The 13,269-nt window shown below is 54.0% G+C and overlaps 1 protein-coding gene across 1 annotated transcript; it reads left to right on the top strand.

Moving 5' to 3' along the window:
- The first annotated feature begins 377 nt into the window (after nucleotides 1-377).
- PIH1D1 (PIH1 domain containing 1) lies at nucleotides 378-2,811 on the top strand. Its single transcript, XM_065657641.1, has 9 exons — nucleotides 378-629; nucleotides 740-806; nucleotides 888-1,070; nucleotides 1,431-1,492; nucleotides 1,577-1,661; nucleotides 1,823-1,916; nucleotides 2,001-2,091; nucleotides 2,346-2,492; nucleotides 2,687-2,811. The coding sequence occupies exons 1-9, from the start codon at nucleotides 540-542 to the stop codon at nucleotides 2,717-2,719; spliced, it is 852 nt and encodes a 283-aa protein (XP_065513713.1). The 5' UTR covers nucleotides 378-539; the 3' UTR covers nucleotides 2,720-2,811.
- Nucleotides 2,812-13,269: the final 10,458 nt, after the last annotated feature.

The raw sequence follows: 13,269 nt of genomic DNA, 5'->3' as shown, positions 1-13,269 counted from the left end.
CCACATTAGATAATTTAAATTTGTCGTCGGGGAGGGCGGGGGGCGCGGAGAGGGTGTTTATTGGGGTCGCACTCACAGGTCAGAGGTCACAGTTGGGAGGTCAGAGGTCAGGGGGTCACCACGGGTCACCCAGCCCCCCCCAACAGGCACCCGGAGGCAACTGCTGTGCAGGTCCCGCTTGGCGCCCCTTCCGGGGACCCATACGTGTGCCTTCCCCTCCCCCGCTGCGGCGCCCCCGGCCCTGGGTCCGTCCTCCGTGGAGCTGAAGATCCCCGGGACGGGCCGCAGCGCTGCCGTCGCCATCGCACCAACGAGATACCGGCGAGAACGGCCCTGTAACCATAGAAACTCCTCCACGCTTCCGCCGGAAACAGGAAGTGGGAGCTGTAGCCGCGGGGCAGCCGCAGGGCGCCCTGAGGGGCTCAGGGAGGCTCTGGGACTGGGGGTGTCCCCGAGGCTGTGGTTCGGCGGGGCCCGGGCGGTGTTTGGGGCCTCCGGGCTGTTTCCCGGTTCCTCCTGTTCCCGCCCCCGCCCAGGCCATGGCCGCCCCCGCGGACCCGTCGCTGCTGTCGACCGAGCTGGAGGCTGACGACGGGGAGGACGAGGCGCTGCGGCGGCTTCTGCTTCAGGTAGGGTCGGGGGGAGCCCGGGCGAGGGGGGCGGGGGCCGGGGGGAACTGGGGCTGATCCGCCCCCCCCACCCCGTCCGTCCACCCCCCAAATCCTTCTGTCCCCCCCAGGTGACACAGGACGACGAGGAGCCGTCCCCACCCACCGGCCCCTCCCGCGCTGTCACACCGCAGCCAGGTTTGGGGCGCTTGGGGGGCTCTTAGGGGATTTGGGGGGGTCTCGGGGGTCCTGACCCTCCCCTGCGTCTCCTCTCCCCAGGGTTCTGCGTGAAGACCCGCGCGGGGGGGGCCAAGGTCTTTATCAATGTTTGTCATTCTGGAGAGGTGCCGCCCCCCCCGCCGCTGTCCCCACCCGGGCTGCGCCGCCTTCTCCTACGCGACCCACCCGGGGCCTTTCGCATCCCCATGAGCCTGGGGGAGCCCCACGCCGAGCTGGACCGCAGTGAGACCCCTCTCCCCCAAAAAACTCTGAGCCCCACAAACATGTCCCCTGATCCCCTCAACACCTCATCCCCCCAAACCCTCCCACCCAACCCCCCTGGCCCTGTGTGTCCCCCGGCCCCTCTCCTGAACCCTTCCCCTGACTCACTCACCTTCTTAATCCCCTCCTGACCCTGCTTGCCCCCCAGTTTCTCCCCCTGATCCCCCAAACTGTCCCCTGAGCTGCCCATGAAGCCTCCCAACCCCCCTGACCCCACTTAATCCCCTCCAAACCCTCTCCCTGACCTTCTCCACTCAATCCCTCCCCCTGTCCCCCCCAAATGCCCCCAACCCCCTGTTCATCCCACACCCCCCCCCACAGGTGGGCAGGGCTGCACAGCCTATGATGTGGTGGTGAACTCAGGGTTCTTCCGCACGCTGCAGGTGAGAGGGAGGTTGGAAGGGCCCGGGGCGGGGGGAGTTGGGGGAGTTTGGGAGGTTTTGACCCCCCCGCCTCCCTCCCCCCAGGCTGACCCCCTGTACCGTGAGTTCTTCCTGACTGTGGCCATGGAGGGGCTGGCGGAGAAGTACGGTCTGGAGCTGGAGCTGACTGGTGGGACTGGGAGCACTGCGGGGGGCTGGGAGCACTGGGAGGGGCTGGGGGTGAGGTAGGGCAACTGATGGAACTGGGAAGGAGCTGAGGGGTGGAAATGGAAAAGAAGAGGGGAGTAGGGGGAATGTCACACCCTCCTGTGACTCCCCCGTGCCCCCCAGGCTGGCGGGTGCTGCGAAACCGCCGGTTCTTGGGCTCCATCTCAGCCCAAAACATCCGGACGCGGCCCCGGCCCCACATCCAGGAGCTCGAGAGGTGAGTGGGACCCCCCACCCCTCCCCCAGCGCTCTCCCACCCCCCTGTCACCTCCCAGCCTCACCTCTGCCCTTCCCCCCGCAGCCCCCCTGCCCCCGCCCAGTACGTGGTGGTGGCTGAACCCTCGTCCCAAGACCCACGGGTGCTGCAGGCACGAGTGCTGCTGCCACAGGCCGTGAGTGGTGGGGGCACCGGGGGTCATTGGGGGGGATTAACCTGATCCTTGGGGGTGTTGGGGGTGGGGGAGCTCCTGTAAATGTCTAGGTGGGCCAGTGGGGTGGAGGAGGAGAGCTGAGGGGGTGCTGTGGGGCTGGGTGGGGGCTGGGCAGGTGTGGGGGAGATTTAACCTGGTCCAGGGGGAGTTGGGGGGACCCTGGTTGTGGTGGGGCCATCACAGCCCTTCCCCTGACCCCGCCCTGCCCTGCCCAGGCGGGTGCGGAGTCGCTGTGGCTGGGGCTGAGCGAGGAACGGCTTGTGCTGAAGGGGGAGGGAGGTGGCCCTGCCTTGCTGGAGCTGGGGCTGCCCCACCCCCCCGACCCCGCCCGCTGCCATGCCTGCTTCCACCGTGGAACCAAGGTGAGTGTTGCCATGGTGATGGGCCACACCCTGAGCCTCGCCCTGAGCCACACCATCCACATTACCCAGGTAATGGCTTCTGGCCGTGCCTGCTCTCCTAGCCACACCCCTTTCCTGGCCCCACTGTTCCCCACGACCCCACTCCTTAGCCAGGAGGTGCTGCCCCCCTGCTGACCCCTGACCTTTTCCCCCAGGTCCTCACTGTGACGATGCCCCTGCAGGCGTGAAGTGGGGGGACCGCCTCAGACACCTGGGTCCCTCCTGGATGCCTATGTCTCCCCTCTCCCCCTTCCCTTTTTTGTACAAAAATCTGCAATAAAAGGTCAATCAAACTCGTGTGTGTGGGTGCAACCTCACCAGACACCTGGGTCCCCTGCGCCAGGGGCAGGGCCTCACAGTGGTCCCAGGAGTCTGGGTGCCTGCCCATTTCCCTCCACACAGGTGGGGGTCTCAGCTCACGAGGGGGATTTAGCGGTGAGCTGTGGGAGGGGGCATGAGGGGTGGTATCCCAGAGAACCCAGGCATCCAGGAGGACCCAGGTGTCCAGGATGGGGCGGGCAGCAGAAGCACACACATCATGCACACATGTGCCCTGACCCCCCCACTCCATCCTGAAGGCTCGGACAAGGGATTTAGAAGCTGCAGTTAATGTGCTGCTGCCACGGGGCAGGGGGTGTGACATGGTGAGGGGGACATGGGGCAGGTCGGGGGGAAGGAGGCAGGGTGTTGTGGGTGGAGAATTTGGAGACATGGGGACACCAGGGATGGGGTTGGGGGGTTTCTGGGATGTGGGGGATGAGGTGATGTGGGGGTTGAGGACACAAAGAGACATGGCGGGGCTCTGGGCTGGGACAGGCTCCTAGAGTGGCAGCAGGAGGATGCAGAGGGGCTGGAGCCGAGCTCAGGGGTGCCTGGTCCTTATCATGATAAGAGGAAGAGCATACCTCTGGGACACTGAGCTCAAAGATTTCCCACATTAACACACAAATCCAGCCCATACAGTTACTACATGAACAGGCCAGAAGCATCCTCTAATTCCAATCTTGTTCCCATCACTCAAAGCACTTTTGAATACGAATATTCAGAGTTACATTCAGCTGTGACTGACACCTACAAAACATTCCTGGAAGCACCCGTTAAGGATTCCCGGATCTGACTGGTTTACATCACCAAAGGGTTCAGCTCTTAAAGTACAGCAAATTCTTTTTTAACCTCATCAGTGCAGGCAACCTCTTTCCTTCCTTCTCCCAAGGAAATTAAAAATGTGTTTGTTAACTTCACAACAAAGCTTCAATGTAAACTTAATTCACTTAATTCACTCCCCAAAATTGCATTTTCAGGATATTTGAATTCCATATTTAGATGTCAATCAAGTTCATGCTGCAATAGGTATCATCTATTTGTTTGCATTATTTCTTCCTCATTTCTGTACAATGTTAGGATCAGAGCAGAATCCTCTCCAGTCTCTGGCAAATAATTCAATCTTGGATTGGTTTTGAAGAGAAATCCCCCAGTGATTCACAGAAAAAAATTCCACCCCTACAAGTATGAAGGTAAACAAGCATAAGAGTAAACAAAGTGTTCCCACTCAGTGCCATGATTTCTCAGAGGATCACAAACCAACACAAAGCAAGTTAGAGATTTATCATTCACATCTTTCAGTCAGAAGCTGCTATTGAGGCTCACACACAGTTTTAAAGTTTACCAAACTTTAAAATCTCCCAGTGAGGCTTTTCGGAAATGTTAAGAGTCTGTATGTGACTTGAAGAAGAGCTGCTTAACCTGACTATAACTTAAAATTAAAATGGTAATCACTACATAAAGCAACAAGGGTTTTAACAATGCAAAACGAAGCAAGAGACATAACAAGAGAAAGATTCTACAAAGAATTTCAGAAGAGTCAGGAGCCAATAGCTCTCGCTCCTGGTGAGCACTATCTTCATCTCCAGCAGTTCAGCCAGTCCTGACTTTTGATCAGTGTTGCACAAAAGTGGTGGTTTTCAGACTTCAGTGACCTGGATGGGCCAGAGAGTGCTGTGCTGGTGAAAACTGGACATTTTTGACATTTTGACAAAATGTTTGGACAAAATTTGCCTGCAACGCAATAGGGCTGAGTAACCAGACATCAGCCTGGACAATATGGTGCTGCCCACCGCCCTGAAAGGTGAGAAGCCGAGCCATTTTGAGGACAACCAACGTGGGCTGCAATTGCCCAGTGTGTGCAAGGAGAGAGTCCCAAGGAAAGGAGGCCAAAATCTACCCCGTTCCATGTTTTGAAATTTTCCAGCCTCTTCAGCCTCTGCATGGGGACCAGGCAAGACAGAGACGTGTTGTTTCTTTTGACAGAGATTGTGCTGGCTCAGCTGGGCCAATTAAGACCAGCAGAGCAGATGATTTTGAAGTATGCAGCTGTCATCGGGCCAGTGTTTACCACCCAGCTGTTGTCACACATCGTTGGACACGCTGGTGAGCAGAAACATCCTGAAGTGGCTGAAAATCACAGAGGTGCCAGAAGATGCCCAAGATCCTACTGAGGGGCCAGCCACCTCTGTGCATGCAGAGGACGGTCAGTGGTAGCAGTAAGGTGGACAAGGGAGCTCCCAGCTGTGTCCCAGTGGCGCTACCCAGGGCATGGAGGGCTGCCCAGGGCTTGTTTTGGCTGGTGGCAACATCCCCAGCTCCTGCCTGCGGCACAGCTGAGCACTGTGTCCCCAGGGCTGTGCTCATGTCAGCAAGGCAAGCCAGGCCCTTTCACCCATGCTGCAAGGCTCGGAGTGCAGCAGCGGTGTTTCGCTGCCATGATGCAGCTCGGGCTGATGCAAAGGCCCTTTGCCTTGCAGATGTGCAGAGTTCCTCTGCGAGCACCAAGATCATGGCACCGTGGCCTGGTGTCCTGGCCTTCTGTGATCCGCTGCAGCGGGAGGTTGCCTACGAGCTGTGGCTCGAGAGACAGCGGGTCGCCTCGCGCCACAAGTGTGCCGCCTTCCTGGAGCGGTACGCACAAAAATGCAAGAGCTGCAGCCAGGGGGACTTTGTCCCCTTGCGCCGCTTCGGTGTCACCAGCACCCAGGATGGAGGGAGATGTCAGGGCCCTGCTGACCAGGGTGACTCAGGCACCTGGGCGGCCTTGGTGCTGGCAGAACAGCTGCAGAGGAGCAGAACCCACATCACTGAGGGTATGCTGTGCACCATGCTCTGCAGCCCAGGCCCTCCAGGAGGCTGGGGTTGTGTGCTGGGGATCTGGTGGCAGTAGATCTGCAAGGGGTAGGCCCAGGAGGGCAGGATGACCACTGCAGCCTTTCCTTGGTGTGTCGGGACCTTTGCAAGGATCCTTGCAAGGCCCCCGAGAATGGGAGAGCAGCGCTTACCCTGGGGTACGCAAGGAGGTGTTTAACCTCTTGTTTTCTTTCCAGACACTGCAGATGCTGTGCAGCAGCATCAGACCTCCATGGAGGACCATTCTGAGTGAGCAGACAAGGTTCTGATTCTTTTGGAAGCCAGTTAGCTCAGGGTGTCCTGAAGGAACAAAGGAAGCGCTGGCATTTGGCTCCTGGTCGTGACTCCAGCTTATGGAGAGGCTTTCTGTGGGGTGGGAGCTGTGAGGAGATGGCCGTGGAGACACGAGAGTGCTTGAGGAAGCCCGTGGCTCAGAGCGATCATCACACTCCACTGGAGCAGCCCTTGCTTTCCAGTTGCTACAGAGTAGTGCTGCAAAACCTGCACAGGAAAAGCCACCAAAGGGACTCGAGTGGTCTGCCTTTGGCAGGTGACAGAAAGCCCAGCTTGCCTTTTACTGCCAACCTGCAAAGCACCTGTATGAGTCACGCCTGCCCATGGCCTCATGCTCTGTGTTGAAGAAAGGGCTTTTGATGCCATCTCTGTGGGGAGAGAGACCAGTATAGCTGATGCCTGTGTATTCTTTGCTCTCCTCTTCTCCTGAGAACGCTCCTCTGACTAGTGTGGCAGGGCAGTTTCTGGCAACGAGCGATCAGACCACCGGGCTGCCCAGCAAGAACGACGGGAAGCACGGCGGCACATGCTCATGTGAATGCGAAGCCATCGTGGAATTGGTGCTTGTGCCTTTGTGTCACCACTACCTGGCAATGGGTGATGCTGCCAGAGCCTTCTACTACCTTCTGGAGCGTGCGGCTGCCTACCTGCATGTCTCCAACAACTACATGGTGAGTTGCCCTCCTTGCCAGCACCCGCTGTGCACGGAGGCCACTCAGTCACCTGGCTCTGGGCAGGACAACGTGGCTGTTGCAAGAGGGCATGCCTTCACGGGGCCTTGGAAAGGAAATGCTGGGGTCAAACCATGACTTGTTCCTCCAGTTTGACTCTTCTGCAGCAAGAGACACAGGGCACTGTGCCCTTTACATGAGGGGCATTAACAGGGAGGTGGTATGAAGGGTCACTGCTGCCTGAGCTCTGAGCCAGTGTGACTGTGTTTGAGTGGGCATCACCAAGGGCTGACAGGTGCTGGAAGCAATGCGGGAGGGAGGACAAGGCTGGTCGTGGGCTCCGCACCTGCGCTCACCTGCTCCCTGTGTTCTTGTGCAAAGGCCCTCATGAAGCTGAATGAAGCAGAGGTCCTGAGGAACTCAGTAAAGGACGCAAAAGTGATAGCCAGCTTTGAGGAAGCCACCTTCTTCAGCCTCAAAGGGAAGGTAAAGAGACGGGAAGGCGTGGAGGGATCTCCTGGGGAATGGAGCTGGATGCCTTCCACAGTTGCTGGGGAGATCCTGGGCATCTCCAGCCACTGGCAGATTCCTGCAGTCTTGTGGACCACTAGTCCATCTCGGGATGTTTTCCTTTTCCTGTGCAGGTCAGTTGTCATATGGGACTCATAAAGCTGGCAAAAAAAATGATCAGGAAGGCTTTGAGCCTGCTCAAAAGGCAGTTCCCTTGGACCTCCATCGGAGCCTTTGTCAAATCTCAGATGGAGAAATTGCAGTGGCCCACTTACGCTGCCAGGAGAGCATCCTCCCTTCCGCAGGAGGCCCGGTAAGAAGCAGAACTGAGAATCCCGGGGAGGAAGAGCCATTTCCTACCAGGTCCCAGGCATCCAGGCCCAGACCTGCCCAGACTGGAGGCCTTGTGGGATTTAGTGCAATAGAGCTGGAGCCTCTGGGCCCAGCAGTTTCTCTTGTGTGGCAGGAGGAAGAGGCTAGCCTGGCTGCTGCGGCAGAGCTGCTGCCTTTCCTTACTGGAGCACCTCTGCAGCCTGGAGGACACTTCCAGCGGGCGGACGTTCTCCCGCCTGGCAGCACGCATGAAGGCCAACACGGAGAGCACAGCAGACTTGTATCGGGCAGAAGACTCCCACCGCTGATAGGCCTAGACCAGAAGGCTGTAAATGAAGTTCTCTCTTCAAACATCTCTGTTATTATGCACTTTGTTGTCAGGCCTTTCTTTCTGAGGCACAGAAAAATGTGGGAGTATTCTGACATTGAGCGTCTGAGAAAGTACAAGAGTCGGCAGCATGAGAAGAAGTGTTGGTGGAAAAATACAAGAAGCAAGGACTGTGTACTACTTGATACCCCAAGGACAGAGGGATTCATACTAATTGATACATCAAGGACAGGGGGGTAACTTGTGATAGACCAAAACATGCTTCTATGGCAGCAACTTCCGTGGGAACACAAAATATATCGCTTATGTAATGACTAACTTAGCAAAACAGTAAATGCTTGAGCAAGCATCATAGCAAGTATAAATGCAAGCCTGAGTTTGTAGTAAACATCTCTCTTTGCACCTTAAAGAGAGCTGTGCCTCATTTGCTACAATTTTTGTGTTGCATTGCACACAATAATGAAGTAAGTGGTACACTTTGGGTGCAAGTGTCAGATGAAAACATGACTTAATTTTGATAGTGTCCATTATTATCTTCTGGAGTTTGAATATCACTTGGACTACCAGGCTGCCTGAGGGCATAACCTGGATTTCGTATGACTTATGCAATGGCAACAATTATTGAAAGAAACTTTTAAAGCCTGATGCTGCCGTGCAGTGGGGAGTTACGGTCTAACACGTCAGTGTGCAGAAAGCTGTTACACTGCACTAGGTTACTCTAGGAGAGGTTCTGTGCTTGCTATGTCAGTGAAGTTCCTCATATGATATGGATCCAGTTTCCTAAGTAGCGTGGGGTTTTGCAGCTTATATTCTAGATCTTGAAAGGAAAGCAAGCTTATTGCGTATTATCTCAGATTTATATAGTCTAATGCAACTCTGGACTCATTGCTGTTGACTTCAGAGGCTTTTGTGTGGGTTCACCTTCAGGTGCCATCGAAGTGTCTCCTAATAATTATTTTTGATGTGCAAACTTTTCATGCCTTTGCTCTCTGCCTAATTCGGCTCTTCACAGGAAGAAGCCATACTCATCCTTGTGGAGAAATCAACCGGTAAGGGGGTCATCTATTGACAATGATTATTTAAAACTAAGTCTTAGCAATCCACACTAAGGCTTTGCTTAGTTCTTTAAAGAATAATTCATCAGTGTTGTTGTCCTGGCTGGATGGCCTATAGTAGCCTCCCACAACAACATCCGCTTTATTTTTCTGACCCTTAGTCCTTACCCAGAGGGTTTCAACTTTGCCATTGTCATCTGCCAGCTCCCTGCATTCCAGCCCCTCTGCTACATACAGTGCCACCCCCTGGCCTCTCCTGCCCTTCTGGATAGCCTGTCCGTTGTTGTTCACCAGTCACAGGATTCATCCCGCCAGGTTTCACTAATGCAAATGATACCGTATCTGTGGGACTGGGCCAAGGTTCTAGTTCATCTTGCTTTTTCCTCATACTGCGCACATTAGTGTAGAAGCACTTCAAGTGTGTTTGGTTGTAACCTTCACCTAGTGGTGCAGTCTGAGGAATCTCACTGTCCTGCAGCTCCTCGAGCTTCGGTGTGCCATCCCACTGCTCGTCACTGACTGACCTGGTCCTGCCCCCTTCCTCCTTCCAATCTAGTCTAAATCTCTGTCAGCCCGGCTAGGCCTTGGGCAAAAACCCTTTTCCCTTTCTGAGACGGGTGCATCCCATCAGATGTCAGCAGACCTGGTGAAGAACAGACCATCCCATGGTCGAAAAACGCAAAGCTTTGCCAATGACACTAGTCTCGGAGCCATGCGTTCATCCGTTGGGCCTGCCTGTTGCATTCTGTATTTTTGCCTGCAGGGGGACAGGCTGAGGACATATCACCCGGCAGCCCCAAGCGGTTTCCATTCTCCCCCATCTCCTGGGCCTCCCCTTTCAGCCCGCTGGCGAGAGGGCAGGGGGTCCTTTGTCTCCAGTGCCATGGCTGGCTTCCGCACCTGTCTCAGGGATGGTAGAGTGTGAGCGCTCCAGTCAATCTCCTTCTCTGACTCTCTGATGCTCCTCAACCTGGACACCTCTTCCCAAAGCTCTGTCACCAGGGAGCAGCTCCTTCACTTGGGCACATCACCCACAGTTGAGCTCTCTGCTGCCATCGATTCCTGAGCAGAAACTTGGGCACACTCTGCCCCCCAGGACCTGGACAGCTGCACGTTCCCTCGTGAGCTCAGTTTGGGTGGCTGCATCAGTACTTGCAGCCAGAGAGACTGTGAGAGACACTGAAGGCGCAGCCCTTCACCGGGTGGATTCCACCCCTCCTCTGTTCCTAGCTCCTGGCTAGCTGGTTGTAGCCTCTGCTTGAAGGGGTTGAGTCCCCCCTGCTCAGCCTGCCTGCTCAAACTGCTTCACCCTGTTTGCTGGTAACTGCTGTGCCAACTGCCTCACCCTGTTTGCTGGGCCTCGTCGCCACGCTGATGGTCACCTGCAATCCCCAGGGGCCATTTAAATCTCCTGCATTTGCTCCTGACAACGCTCCATTCACCTCAGTGCCCCTCAGGAGATCTGGCACATCCCGGCCGGTCTCTCTGCCCATCCATGGGTTTCCCTGGCTCTGGGATCCCTCCCTTGGCTCCTCGATCTGTGCTCTGCAGCAGAACTTACCGCGGCTGCCGCTGCACTTGTCACTGACTGATGCAAACTCGGTGTGTGCTGGGTGAAATGCAGCATTCGTTATTCTGAGAAATAATCACTGCAGTCCCATCCTGTCTGCCAAGAAATGAGCACAGTACATAGTCCTGTTTTATCCGTGCCTTAAAAATTCAGTGCCCTTGCTGCCCCCAGATTTGACTTTCCTCCACCACTGAGAAAATCACACCCACTCTGCTTTACTCTTGTCCTGCAGCTGTCCCTTTACAACTGTAGAACTGTCAGAGTGGTTCCAAAGAATGTTTATCGATATGGTGATAGGAGCTTCATAAAATATAACTATAACTATAAATATACACATATATACATACACTTATCGGCTGGAGACATCACCTTCTCCCCCCATGCAGGAAGCCAAGCATGGGCAGCTCCACAGCCAAGCAGTATGTTTTCCTCCCGAGACCACCAGCGTGGTAAGACCTGTCCAAGCTGACAACTATTTTCAACAGGTAGTTCAGCTGCAAAACTCAACCTGCAAATGAAAGCTAGGGGGCCATTCCTGAGGAACTGACTGATCCTTGGTTTCAGACCATCTCTATGTGTTCAAGATGAAGATGCATTTATCCCACTGTGCAAGCAGCACGAACCATAGTTCATTTTCTTGAAATTGCAAAGACAGATTGCAAGGGCTACTCTCCTCCATTTCCATTTCTCTGAAGAGGAGAACAGAGCTCCCCCTCTTTTCTACTGTGGCTGCTTCCCTGTCATCCAGTTTCACCATGTACAGGCAATGTGGAAGCTGAACTGGAGCCCAGCTGCACAGTGCCTCTGTAGTGGAAATTCAAAGGCAAACAGAGGGAAGACATAGCATAAATGTGAAAGACCCATGTAAAAAGTCACATGCTATAAACCGATGTCACAGAAGCAGCTTAAGTTTCCCTTTTTTATGGCATGGAGCCCAACAGAAATGAAGTAATAAAGCTGTTTCTTCATGTTGCTACAGTTAGCCTCTGAGCAAAAAAGAGATAGAAAAATCATTATGAAGTCTCTCTCTGCCAAATGCTGATAAAATAATATAAGATTTGCCATAGTGGAACTAGAGACAGAATTTGCACGCCACACTGTTTCTGATGCAAGCCAGGATGCCGTTGGCCTTTTTGGCCACCTGGGCACACTGCTGGCTCATGTTCAGCTGCTGTTGACCAACATCTCCAGATCCTTTTCCACCAGGCAGTTTCCAGCCACTCTTCCCCGAGCCTGTAGCGCTGCCTGGGGTTGTTGTGACCCAAGTGCAGGACCCGGCACTTGGCCTTGTTGAACCTCATACAATTGGCCTCAGCCCACCGACCCAGCAAGTCCAGATCCCTCTGTAGAGCCCTCCTACCCTCCAGCAGATCAATGCTTACACCCAGTCCTTCATCTCTGACACTAAAGGCAGTCTCCTTTGGCTACACACATGTAAACACATAATATTCCATTCAGGTTTTAAGAGTTTGGGTCCTTCCCTTTCTTCGTTTCTTCCTCGCTTTTCCTTCTTCTCTTCTACCTCTCTCCTTTGCCGCTCTTTCCCCTCCTTCTGTTCCTGTTGAGATCCTTTCTGACACCCAGAGGTATTGTGTTTGCCAAACATGAGAGCAAAACGCAGGAAAAATTCATTCACCAAAAGGGTTATTAAGCACAGGCAGAGGCTGCCCAAGGAAGGGGTTGAGTCACCATTCCAGAAGGTGTTTAAAAGATGGGTAGGTGCAGCACTTTGGGACACGGTTTAGGGGTGGACTTGGCAGTGTTAGGTTTACAGTTGGACTTGGTGTTCTTAGTGATCTTTTCCAAACTCACTGACTCTATGAGTCTATGATTCTAAGCTCTCTATAAATTGAATTTCAAAATTTATGAAGACTGAGGTGGGAAAGGGAAATGTGTAGTTGCAAAGGAACAGCATCGTCTTGCATAAATTGACACCTGGCAGAGACAAGCAGTAGAACTGAGTATTACAGCGCTCTGTAAATCATGTGTCTACTCGAAATGCAAATCTCCTCAGGAGAAGCGCATCCTGCTGCTCACTCGATCACCTCACACTAATTGCACTACACCAGCCCCAGGAGGCAGAGAAGACGCAGTGTGTGGTGAGCCTGGCTGCTGTGACCGACAGCTCCTGCCAGCTGCAGGCCAAGGGCTGTGGGAGTGCGGCCAGGAGAAGAGCAGAGGGACCTGCTCTTGCTGGGCTGGCCCAGCCAGCAGCCCACATGGCACAGTGGGATGACTGCAGCTCCGTGGCACGATAGGTTTCCTCCACATTTTATTTGTTTTGCCTGAAATTTTGCTAGTGTGCATACCTGTCCGTTACCTCTCCATTCTCGTCATTGTTTTGAAATGGGATGAGAGCAACAGAAGCCTGAAATGAAGTGACTGAGTTAAGGACTATGTCATTAAAAAAGTTGCTGTACCTGAAGATACAGCTAATACTGGAAAAAGAAACGTAAAGTACTTCAAATATGATTTCTTTGGCTTTTCAAACAGTCCACACAAATACAGAATTTGTAAAGTTCATACACATTTTTATTAATTTAGACCATTCTGTAGCTGGAAGGATCAGGAAAGGACTTGCATTTTATCAGAGACGAAGGCGTAAATGGTTGAAGCTCACGAGCACATTACTCTTCTAACTCTGAAGTCTTCATGCGGTTAGGACAACTTTTCAACAGAACAGTGTAAGGCAGAAGGAGAAGACAAGCTCAGCTTCAAATCTGGCCCTGTGGGGACCATTTGTAAATTTGCAATTGGACTTTCTTCAGATGACCTAGATGCTGGAATGTTGTGTATGTCT

The sequence above is a fragment of the Caloenas nicobarica genome, chromosome Z (assembly GCF_036013445.1).
Source record: "Caloenas nicobarica isolate bCalNic1 chromosome Z, bCalNic1.hap1, whole genome shotgun sequence".
Taxonomy (NCBI): Eukaryota; Metazoa; Chordata; class Aves; order Columbiformes; family Columbidae; genus Caloenas; species Caloenas nicobarica.
Note: the sequence above shows the minus strand (reverse complement) of the source record. Positions and strands in the feature narration are given on the sequence as shown.